A 12,650-nucleotide genomic window follows, 5' to 3' on the forward strand; every position below is an offset into this window, starting at 1 on the left:
TGATCCACCCGCCTCGGCCTCCCAAAGTGCTGGGATTACAGGCTTGAGCCACCGCGCCCGGCCCAAATAATGAACTCTTAAGCCTCTGAGCAGCCGACACCTGCTCCCTACCACACCCAGAATGAGAAAGCATCCGTACCTTTTCAAGTCCTCCAGGGCAGTGGTTCTAGAATGTGGTCCCTGGACCAGTAGCTTCAGCATCACTTAGGAACTTGTTAGAAATGCAGAGGCTCCAGCCTAACCCAGACCGCCTGCATCAGAAACTCTGGAATTAGAACCAGTCTTTCAGATCATTCTAATCCATAGTCAAGTTTGAGAAACACTGCTCAAAGCAAAGTGCCCTGAATGCCTTCTCCCCAGTAGCATCCTGTAAGGTGTACCTAGGAAGTTTCTCTCATCATCTCATCCCTTTTATAGCAGAGAAGGAGGCTACCTGACATTGCTTGTCTCAGACAGCAAGCCTCAAAGTCCATTGTCTACTGGCCTGGCAATAGATTCCTCATCTCATTCACAGGCTGGGGGCTTGTTTTAACAATGGGTTAATTCTAACATTACTATACCCTGTGCTACCCAGCCAGTCAGCAGGCCGTCAGTGTCCGGGCTGCACTGATCAAAGCTGCCTCCTCAGTCAGATGAATAGAACTGACCCAGCTGTCCCTACACTCCCATTCTTTTTCCTTCATTTTAACATTATAATTGTCCAAGAGTTAAGATTCTAAAGATGGATGACCAATAGCATGGCTGTCAGTATCACTGAGAGCAAGACCACTAGGAATTGACATCGTATCTGGGAAACAGGGAGAAATAAAAGAGAATTTTCTCTCTCTTCTTTTTGAAGAATTACTGTACATCAGAAACTGCTCTGAGTACTGTATGTGAATTAAGTCACATAATCATCATAAATCTAGAAAATAGATATTGCTATGTCTGTTTTGCCAAGAGAATGAAACAAAGGTGCCAAGTAGCTAATGGATCCATACCTGTTGAATGACAGAATTCAAACCCAGGCAGGCTGCCTCCAGAACCATTGTTTTTAACCACATTGTTAAAGTAGCATTTGTTGACTTCCTCTTAAATGCTGATACTGTGCCAGGCTTGGTACATTTTCTTATTTAAGCTCCTTGGCAGTTCAACCAGATAGGTATTATTTTCCCCAGCTAACACAAAAGGAAATTAATGCCTAGTTAAAGCAGTGTGTTCTGCAAAGTCTTCAGCTCCTAAGTGGCAGAGGTGGGATTTGACCTCTGGCCTGATGGCTTCGTTGTGCTGTGCTTTAAACCTCCATCAGCTGTGCTGGTCCAGTTCTGTCAAAGGCATCAGGTGTCAAGACTGCCTGATCAGCAAGTTCACAAATGGAAAAGCAACTGCTTCTGGGCCTAATTTTTGGATCATAGCCAAGATTGACATCCCTCACAATATCCCTTTTCCACACTCCATTAAAATGGCATTGCTTCACCTTTCATTTTTCTTCCATTTAAGTGGCTTTGGTTTTGATGGAAGTTGCTGTGTTGACAGAGCTGAAATTCAAGTCCCTGCCCCACCCCAGCCTGGCCATCTTACCCAACAGCACAGCTTAATCAAAGCCCACCTATTGTGGCTAGTGCCTGTTCAGCCACACTGGCCAGTTCCCTTAGGGTTTGCGGGGGAGTCCAGCCTCAGTGGTGGAAGAGCAAAAGAAGGAAGCATCTGCATTCCCTGCTCTCACTTAGCACCCCTCATGCTTTGGGGAGCCTGCCTAAAGGATGAGATGGAACCCAGGACTTCCACTTCCTCTCTGCCTGCAGCTAAGTTCTTGGGTTCCTAACCCTTCTCTTGGGCCCTGTCTACTCCTTCACTAGACACCCAGCTTCCTGCCATCTCTCTGTATTGCCATCCCATGGGCCCATCTCAGGTGCCTCTCATGTTGTTAGGTTAACTCATTCATTAACTAATTCAGCTTAGTGCACAATTGTTGAATACCCATTCAATAGGCCAGGAAGTGTGGGGGACAGGGACATGTAAGAGAGGTGACCCAGATAGTGCTTCAGGAGGCTCCTGGCCCTTGAACGAGGCTTTCCTGGGTTTGAATCGCAACTCCACCACTTACTGCTTGTACTTTGACATTTGGTAAGTTATGAGAATTTAAAATAATTTTTGTGTGTGTGTGTGTGTGTGTGTGTGTGTGTGAGAGAGAGAGAGAGAGAGAGAGAGAGAGAGAGATTTAAAATAGTCCCAGTACTATTTAACAGTAAGTGGTTAACTCATATTAGCTGCTGCTTATTGTGGTTATGTGATTATATTCATGTTTTACTACTGTATAACAAATCACCACAAACATAGCAGCTTGAAAGAGATTTGTGATCTCACTCTCTAGAGATCAGAGAACCGGGCATGGAATGACTGGATTCTCTCCTCAGGATTTCACTGGGCTGAAATCAAGGACTCTGCACACCTTCAGTTCTTCTCTTCCCAGATCACTGGTGGTTGGCAGAATTCGTTTCATTTGTAGACCTAAGGGCCCATTTTTCTGCTGGCTTTTGACCAGGGACTGCTCTCCTAGAGTCTAGTTATTTGCCACATGGCCCCCATAGGCAGCTCCTAACATAGCTGCTTGCTTTCTTCCAGAGCTAGGTCTAAAGGGTCACATGATTCAGTCATCTCCCATTTTCACACAAGGTAAATTAAGTAACCTTATTTATATCCACAACAATCCCTTCTGCCATATAATGTAACATAACCCCAAGAGCGATCACATACATACTCACAGGTTCTGCCCCAAAGGGGAGAGCACTATACAGGGTGAGGGTCATGGGAGACCGTCTTATACTCCTGCCTACCACAGGGGCCTCTGGCAGCAATAACTCTACACAAGCTGTCCTGCATTTGGTTCCTGAGAAATGACATGGAGCCCTCCAAGAGTTCCTTTTCATAGTGAGAATCTCCTCATTAGTGAAGTGAGCAGATAGCAGACTGGATTAGGGTTTCTGGTAGCTGCTGCCACAAAATACTACAAACTGGATGGCTTAACACAATAGAAATTTGTTCTCGGACGATTTTGGAGGCCAAAGTCCAATATCAAGCTGTCGGTAAGTCCATGCTTTTTCCCTGAGGTCTTAGGCCTCTTTCTGGTGATCGCCGGTGGTGTTTGGCAATCTTTGATTTATAGATGCATCTATCATTCCAATCTCTGCCAATATCTATACATGGTATTCTTGCTGTGTGTCTCTGTGTCTAAATTTTCCCCTTCTTATAAGGACTCCAATCATTGGATTAGTGCCCACCCCAAATCCACTGTGATCTCATCATAACCTCATTACATCTGCAAAGACCCTGATTCCAAATTGGTCCCATTCACAGGTACTGGGGGTTAGGACTTCAGTGTAGCTTTTGGGAGAGAGACAATTTAACTCACCTGAGGACTGCATCAGTGTATATATCTCTTCTCCACATCAGCTGCATTTGGAGAGCTTGGCTTCCTTCCCTCCACCCAACGGCTTTTCTCCATGTGTCTCAGGTACCACGTCTGGACTAAAGGCCATGCACCCACAAACTTCGCCAAGTGGCGGACCGCCACCACGCCTTACCGGGTCGAGTGGGAGGCCGATTTTGAGCCGTATGTTGTCGTGAAACGTGACTGCCCGGAGTATGACCGGAGGTTTGTAGGCTTTGGCTGGAACAAAGTGGCTCATATCATGGAACTGGATGTGCAGGTGAGAAGAACGGAGTATCCACCTGGTCTGTCGATAGGGGAAGAGGCCCAGATTAGAGCTTAAGGGATCCTTGGAGACAAGAATGCAGAGATATGCTAAGGGACCAGTGGTAGCACTGATCTTTGGGGGTCTTGATCCCAAGCCATTGCTCTTTCCTCAACCCTTGGGTGAGAATTGGGTTCTTGGTCAGGACCCAGGTAGACATGAGTTTCCTGTGACAAACCATTTCACCTCCTCATCCTCACCCAACCTAATGATGAAGACAAAGTGACCATTCGTTACTTGGTCTTTGAGTCACGTAACTGACACAAAGCATCCTTAGAGTTAAGATGCAGCTAATTATACCACCCTTTACTAAAAGAGTGGTGACTTTGAGACTTACTGAGTTCCTACTTCAAAATAAATCTACAGAATTCTAATAGGTGAAACCAAGGATCAGGAAACTTTTTCTGTAAAGGACCAGATAGTGTTTTGGATTTTATGGGACCTACAGGTCTCCTTTCAAACTACTCAACTGTGCCATTGTAGTTCAGTCTGAGACATTCTTTAAACAAATGGATGTGGCTGTTTCAGTAAAACTTTATTTATGGAAACATGAAATGGACCAGACATGCTGTAACGTTTCAACCCCTTTGTTAAACAAACAAAAGCAAAGCTGCTGTGGTTAAATTAGAAGAACAGTTCCTGGGTCCCTCCATCCCCAGTCTTTTTTCTTTTTTTTTCTTTTTTTTTTTGGTATGCTCTTCTCCAAGGCATCTCCTGCTGGTGCACAGTGCAAATAATTTTCAACAAGAGCATCTTCAATTCAGAAAAAGCTAAAGTTGGATGCTGAGTGCTGGCGGTTCATGAATATCACCAGGAGAACTTTTATTCCAATGGTTCCAGTATGTTTGAGAGCAGTCCCAGGTGATAGAGAAGCACTAGGGCCGAGAACCACTGATGTAGATAGAAGATTATAGACTCATGTCCATGTTTAACAAGGCCATCGGTATCCATATTTTTTATAATACTTTGGGCACAGTGCCACTCCTAGACAACAAGGTTCAGTGTGCTTCAGCTTCTGCTTGAAAGAAAAGGAATGTAATGTTCGTGTGTCCAGCAGTGCTGTGAGGTGAACTGGTTCAAAGAGAGTTAATTTTTCCAGAGGGGGAATGGCCTTGATCCTAGAGCTGAAGGAATCCATGGAGACAAGGAAGCAGAGAGCTAAGAGGGAACAAGACATGCTTAAGGACCAGTGGTAATACTGATCCTCAGGGCTCTTGATCTCAAACCATTGTTCTTCCTCACCCCTTGGGTCTCATGGTCTCACTTGGGCCATGAGACCTGGACTTTGTTTTAGACACTTTTGACAGAATTCTTGAAAATACATTGCATGTTTTCTTTTCTTTGCCAATCGCATGTCCCAAACACAATCTTACCCATTCCAGTACCTTAAGGAAATAATGAGTGCACACCTGCCAGGTAGTAACAGCCAAACCCATGGGGCTAGTGCAGTTGGGGGGGCTCTTTGTCCCTCCATTAAATATGTCCCAGACAATTCAGCTCTGGGAGATCTTGCATTTTTTTTTATGGTTTTTCCCACTCATTCCTCACCAGCAACTGTCCTTTCTTGCTGCTGTTATATTGCTCTACCTATTAACAGCCAACTTTCCTCATCTCAATTTTTCCAGAGTTTATTCTTATCTGCTCTGGACTGGGAAACTAGATAACCAAAGCTTATCAGACAATATGTCCAAAATCAGAGTAAACAGATGTGAGTGAAAGTGTGCTGAGTTCTCTAAGCGATATGCCCTAAATCTGGGTCACCTGTTTTGGCTATTCAGAGGCCTTTTATTTTTGGCCTGAGTATTAAGCTATATTCTGCCAAGTTGAGAATACTGGGTGATAATGTAACCTGTGATAAGGATGTGTCAGGGAGAGGTTTGTTCTTGGTGAGCTTAGATCCAGTGAAGCATTTGTTTTTATTTCATCTTGCCTTTCATTCCTTTTTTGTACCCTCTCTTGCACTCATCTGTTGAGGCTGTCAGATCGCATCAAATCCTATAAGGAGTCATAAACAGATGTCAGTTAATTGAGCAAGAGAATATTCCATGGCGTGTGTCATCCTAGAGTGTCGATGTGGGTGTGAGCTCACATCTATCAAAAACCTATTCTAGGCCACGAGCTTGGCTCAGCACTGTTCATGTGTCATTGGCTTCACTGTCATGGTCGTCCTTCAAGGGCATTATTACTTTCACCTTATAGATGAGGACATGAAGGCTCAGAGAAGCCAGTTATCTGGTCCAAGGTCATGGAAACAGCCCTGAATTGTCCCACTCCAACGCTCTTGTGCTGTCCATGTGCCACCTGCTTGTGGGTGCCATTATCAGGTCATGCATTCACTAGCCATTCAGTCATTCACTTGGGCCTTCATCATGCATGACCCCAGGCTCTGGCGGGTTCTCATGCTGCTCTTGTCTTCTTCCAGGAGTATGAATTCATTGTGCTGCCCAACGCCTACATGATCCACATGCCTCATGCCCCCAGCTTCGACATTACTAAGTTCCGTTCCAACAAGCAATACCGCATCTGTCTCAAAACCCTCAAGGAAGAGTTTCAGCAGGACATGTCCCGCCGCTATGGCTTTGCTGCCCTGAAATATCTCACAGCCGAGAACAACAGCTAGCACCAAGAAGCCCACCACTAGGGAGAGACATGCTGCAGGGAAGTGCCACTCGCTGTTCGGGGCCCAGCCTTCAAATTCAAAATTGAGCCATGCTTTTTTGGTTTGTTTTCATTTACCTCTTTGGCCCAGCCAAGCTGCCCTCACTACAGAGACCTTGGACAAGGATCCAGCCAGTCCCTCTCTGCCCCACAACGCTGCATTCCCAGAGGATAGATAATGCAGCCCACCTAGATGAGTCTCTTCAAGAATGGGAAATCAGAGGGTGAGAAGGAGTAAAAAGATTAACATCTTACTGCTGAGCCAGAAGATCAGGGCAGGGCTTTAGGATGTTCTGGTTGCTTTTTAATAATTAGTCTTCCCATCATCACTGGGGAGAAAGGGAAGTCAGGGTGCTGGGATGAATGTAGGCAAAATTGTCATTATTTAGTGGAAACGTTCCCCTTTGTCCTGCGCTGTTGCTGGGCATTCAAATGGAGGGCAAACCAATGATATGAACCAACCATTTGGAAAAACCCAATGGGGACATTGTAGCCAGAGGGTCCTGGAGGTAGGGTTGATTGGTTTTCTTATCCTCAATGTCACTCTTTTTTTTTTTTTTTCCCCCCTTGGGGGTTTTGTTTGCTTATTTTGGGGGCTGGCAATCCAAAATAGAAGATCTGATCCTTTAATGCTCTAAAGGAAAATCAGCTGCCTCTGTCAGCGGTGGCCCAGGAAGCAGGTCAAGTGTCCTCGGCCAATATTTAAACACGGGAAGCTTCCTTCAGGATGATCACCGAGGCTCCCATGACTTTGAATTCCCTGCTCTCCAGAATCCAGGGGCTACGATGGGGACTGCGGAATCACGAGGGCTGACTGTTTTACACCGGTCACATTTTCTATTGGCAGTGACTGATTCATGGGAAAGGGCTTTGAAGGAACTACAATGCACACGTAAGGTACGAACCTCTCAGGCCTTTAGAAGAACTTTAATAATTCATGCGAGCCCAGTTCTGAAGATTCATGTGTCCATCTGGAAACCTCCAAGAAGAACGTAATTGGGTTCCTCTGGTTCTTGCCTGCTTCACTGTGGATGGGAAGAGGTGACAAACCTCAGTCTCCCTTTGGGACCTGTCCAAGGGTAGGCAACCACCTTCACGCAGATTGAGGAGACACTGGACTTTTTACCCATTTTCTTTAATCTTCAATATTAATGTTGTGTTTACACTGATGAGAACAAGAGTTAATGCCCTACCCTCTGCTGGGCTGTTTGTATTGAGTTGCAATGTGACCAGCGAAAGCTGCATTTAATAAATGAAAGTACAGACTGTTTCTTCCCCATTCCCCTCCCACTCTTGCAAGAAGCCACTGAGACACACGTCAACATGAGAGCTAAATTGCAATCGATAAACAGCAACTTCATGCTTTCTGTTCTCCCGTTCCATTTTTCCTCATCATTTGAACTTTAACCTTTCTTTTCCTTTTGCCTGAAGTTAGATCTCACTCTGTCCTCTAACAGTCTTCTTGTTTTCCATTCAGCATCTTTCTCAACACTGGAGCCAGATGTTGTCTTCTACCAGATGTAGGCTAGGAGGGTAAACCCTAGTAATCAACTGTGAAGGGAACATCCCATCCTTGGGCCTGGCAGTCATGTGAGAACCCATAGCAATTGGGTTTGTAAGATCACTCAGTGTGTTACATGCTCAAGTGAACATTTCACTGAAATTTATACGAGAATTAGGACTAATTTTTGCATAGATATAGCTAGGCTTATGAATATATGTATATATATATAGACAATACATGTATATAGCATATATATAGCATTTATAAATAAAAAGTGGCATATATATATATATATATATATATATACATACATCCATATATGAAGCAGAACAAAAAAAAATTTCAAAGTACATGTCAAAGTCCAGTTTCTTCAGTGGAGTGGTGTGCTGGGCTAGCTTCGACATGCTCACAAGACCTTTATGGGCATGTGTCTTCCCAGTTTCCACCTTCAGTGATCCCCGCTCCCTATCCCCAGGAGCCAGTTGTTAAATACTTGCCAGCAGCACATCATTGACTTTTTCTCGCCCCTCGGTACATGCAGACACACGCAGACGGATACACAGACACAGAGGCAGTAATTTCTCCTCCTTCCCTAGAGAGGACCATTATTAGGAGAGGTACACATACTGATACACTTTTTGAATTAATCATTACCAGCTACTTGAGCCAAGAGAAAATCTGCTGGTAGCATTGGTTCCGCAGTGTTAAAAATCAATTCTTAATTCTCTAAAGCCTTTTACTTTTCAAATTTTTCTTGGTCCCTGACTCATGACCAGCCACCTTACTTTCACTTACATTTTTATGGGCATAGCTGGTGACCATATAATTTGTCATCGAAAACGGGTCACTTCTAAGAATGAAACGTGCTATTTGTGTACAATAGGTACAAACCAGAAGACGATGTAGCTTCATGTACAGTGAATTTATTAAGGCCAGAAACTGATACTCCACACCAACAGGAGAAAATCCTATTTCCCCAAAGACAGGTGCCTGACACTGTAAGCCAATCTCACTTTAGCCTGGAGCTCAGACATTGGCAGATGCCCAACTTCAACAGAGAGGCTGCCAACCCAATGGAGGCTGAGGTCTGCAGAGTGAACTGCCTGCATTCCTAGAACTTACATTGAGAGCAGCAGTTCACCACCAGCCCCAGCTCATGTGGGGGAGCTGCAGCCATTTGGGCAGAGGTAATTGCAAAAGGTGTTGATTCCTTTGCATCAATTCCATGGGGTTATAAAACAGGCTTTTAAATGTGTCACGCTCATGTTTTCATGCTTAAATAAGCCAGTACCATCTTGGCTTTCAGTTGAGAGGAAGGGCAAGGTTCTGGGAAACAGATGTTTTGAGTAACTGCTATGAGCAGAAGCCTCTGGCATGCGGGAGTTCACTAAACCCTTGGAGCAAAACTACAAAGTGTATATTAACATTTATAGATGAGGAAACTGAGTGCATTCTGTACAATTAAGTAACCCCCAAATTCACATAATTAATATATGGCAGACCTAGAATTTAAACCAAATTCTACTTTGAATCCAAAGCCACATAACCTGCAATGCCACTTCCTTTCCCAATAAGAAGGAAATATATTTAACAGTGACAGACCAGAGAATTGGAACCTATGTAGGAAGATATTGTTGGATTTCTACTCTTCTTCCTTCAACATCCATCCAATAACACACAATCTAGACAGCAATCTCTCCTAAGATACTCCAAATCTTGCCATGCTCATAGACATCCTGAAAATTCATTTGGAATAGACCTGGGTGCTCTATAATCATATTCAGACAGCTGGTTTCAACACTAGGGGGTAGTAGTTGATGCTCAGAATGCTTCTCCTGGGTTGTTTCTTAGATTACATGGCTCAGGTAGAGTCACTAACTTTTAAGCTCTCCCTTGTACCCCGGCTTAGCATACTGCTTCAGAGCGATCTCTGAGTGTGTTGAGCTGATTTACAGAGCATTTATTTGCTGAGTTGACTAATAGCCTCTTTGTGCCCTGTCATGAAAGGACAGACCCTACTTTAATTCTGTTCCTTTCAAAGACCCTACTGTCTTTGAGTTAAGGCTTCATTTGTGGTCACCAGGCCTGTAGGGAGCTCTGTGTCAGTGAAAGAAATGTGATTAAAATCCCCTCTCAGACACAGCTCCTGCACACTGTTGGTAGAGATAATACGAACTACCCCTTATTGAACCAAGACTACTATGGTAGTTGGCAATGATGGATCCTCACAGCTATGTTATAAAATAAGGGAGGTATTATTATCCCCATTATTTAGCTAATAAAACTAGCTCCAAGAGAAATTTTGTGACTTGCTCAGGATCACACAGGTTGCTAATGGAGTGCCAGAATTTGAACTAAAATCTGGCTGGCTTCAAAAATCCATGTCTTTCCACTAAAATGTGCTACTGCCTTCCCATACAACACTGAAATCAGCTTAGCTGCTAAGCTTATACAGTCATGTATTCATGTACTTCACATAGTTTCCTTATTTTTTTTAAACAAGGGTTTTATTCTTCAGCCCAGTGCCATTCAAGTTTATGAAATGTCACTTATCTGCCATATGCATTCTAAGAGTAAGTTTTAGACCCATAGAATCTAATGTCAGACATACTATGATCTTTGTTTTCATTCATTTAACAAACCTGCTTTTAAGAAGTGTCCTTTAATTCCAAGGAATAACCAGTGATGTCTAAAAGCAGGTAATGGGGGTGCCACAAAAATGTAGGATTTTTGATTGTGAATATTTAGTGGATTTGGTCATTGGTTTGTTCCAACACATTCACATAGTCTTAAGAGAGAATGTCTTCTGGAATGAAATAATGCCAGTCAGTTCTGGGAAAGTGTTTCCCAAGGTGTGGTACCAAGGCCATCTGATCAATGAGGCCAGGACAAGATCATGAAATGATTGACACGGCTTACTAAGAGCAAAGCTTTGACAAACTCCTGGGTAAATAATGCTGCGGTGGTACCTGAAGAAAGAAAATAAGGGCTGCAGTGACATCAGTAATTTCACTGCGCTCTGTCATTTTTTTCTGAATTCCACAAGTAATTTATTGAGCATCTACTCTGAATGTAAGAGTGAACATGGTACAGTCTACTTTCATGTAAATACAATTCACTAGACAGCAGAAAAGTAAACATAATGCCAAGGCTGGTTTCACCTTATGACTTTCACATAAATGGTTTTGGTTTTGTTTTCATTTGTTTTTCAAAACTAAGTTTGAAAACTAAAGGAAAATGGCAAGTATAATACAAAGAACTTTATCCCTTTCATTTAGATTAACCAATTGTTAACATTTTGTCACATAGTCTTCATCTTTTTTTCTGAAACATTTGAAATGAATTGTAGATACCATGCCCCTTTAAATTTAAATACTTTGCTTTAGCATGTATTTCTTAAAAACATGACACTGTCTTGTATAACCAAAATACAAGGGTTAAATTCAGAAGTTGTTTTGTTCAACGTTTTGAATGAAAAATAAGCGTACATACACAAGGCAGTACATATGTCTGTATGCATATGTAATTCTTGGAGTTTATTATATAGCATATTATGTGACAAAATTTTATGGCAGATAGTGTTAAAAAAGCCACATTCGGAAGGTTCACCATCAAGATATATATATTTCTGAGATGATCCAATAGGTGGGACCCTAAGGTAATTTGTACTGTAATAAGTCACTAAGTTAGTTGCCTTATTACCAGACAATGAAAGTGATATTTTCTACCTGCTTAAAAGTTGTATAACAACTATTAAGATATATGCATCAGTTGAAATGCTTTTTGTGTTAGAATGCATGTTTATTATGTGTGGATATAAATGTGAACCTTCATAGTTTTTTTTTTTTTTAGTTTCTCAGATCTACAATGAGAAAAGATAAATCACAACAGTGATGTAAGATACTTTGACTTTTGGGGACTGGGCAAAGTGGCTTACGTTTGTAATCCCAGCACTTTGAGAGGCCGAGGTGGGTGGATTACTTGAGGTAAGGAGTTCTAGACCAGCTTGGCCAACATGGTGAAACCCCATCTCCACAATACAAAACTATTTTCTAAAAATACAAAAACTAGCCAGGCATGGTGGCAGGTGACTGTAATCCCAGCTACTTGGGAGACTGAGAGGAGAACTGCCTGAGCCTAGAAAGCAGAGGTTGCAGTGAGCCAAGATTGTGCCACTGAATTCCAAGCTGGGGCAGCCGAGCAACACCCCATCTCAAAAAAAAATTGACTTTCCCCAACTTCATTATGTATGGGCCCACATAATCTTGTTCATTAATATTCCAGCTTTAAATCTTCGCCCGCCACAGATTATCTAATACTTAGGGAAAACCGAGCAACTTGGTTTCTTTCCCCATGAAAGTTAAAATCAACATTTAATATTGAGAAGATCAGAAACATCTTCTACATAAGTGATAGAAAACTGCCTCACCCTACTAATACCAATACCAATACAATGGGAGAGCAAAGAGGCCTCTTTATGTGCAGTGGCCTGGCAATCACCTCAAAGCAAAAAGCTCCACTCAGAAGACTCTGAAGAAATGCCTCTGTTTCCTTGGTGCTGGGTCACAATAGGCTGATCACTCTCAGACCCCCGAATCCCAGGAAAACCTATGTTCAGCGATATGTTCTGCAGTCTAGCGCATCTTGTAGTAAACAAAAGGCAATTCTGAGCTTCACAATTTCATTAACTCTGAGTTATTTGAACATAACACGTCTAATTCAGGGAAAAAAAAAAAAAGGAAGACCTTGATGTA

General features: G+C 42.8%; 1 protein-coding gene across 3 annotated transcripts in view; it reads left to right on the forward strand.

The window, feature by feature from the left end:
- The window catches only part of LARGE1 (LARGE xylosyl- and glucuronyltransferase 1), a 559,679-nt gene extending 552,008 nt beyond the window's left edge, over positions 1 to 7,671 (forward strand). For all 3 annotated transcript variants that reach the window (XM_032266924.1, XM_032266925.1, XM_032266923.1), the window contains 2 exons: positions 3,494 to 3,689; positions 6,157 to 7,671. In XM_032266924.1, coding sequence (XP_032122815.1) covers positions 3,494 to 3,689; positions 6,157 to 6,354 — 394 coding nt within the window. In that variant the 3' untranslated portion in view covers positions 6,355 to 7,671. The remainder of the gene's footprint in view (positions 1 to 3,493; positions 3,690 to 6,156) is intronic.
- The last annotated feature ends 4,979 nt before the right edge of the window (positions 7,672 to 12,650 follow it).

This window comes from Sapajus apella, unplaced genomic scaffold, assembly GCF_009761245.1.
Source record: "Sapajus apella isolate SASKATOON/1434 unplaced genomic scaffold, GSC_monkey_1.0 scaffold162, whole genome shotgun sequence".
NCBI lineage: Eukaryota > Metazoa > Chordata > Mammalia > Primates > Cebidae > Sapajus > Sapajus apella.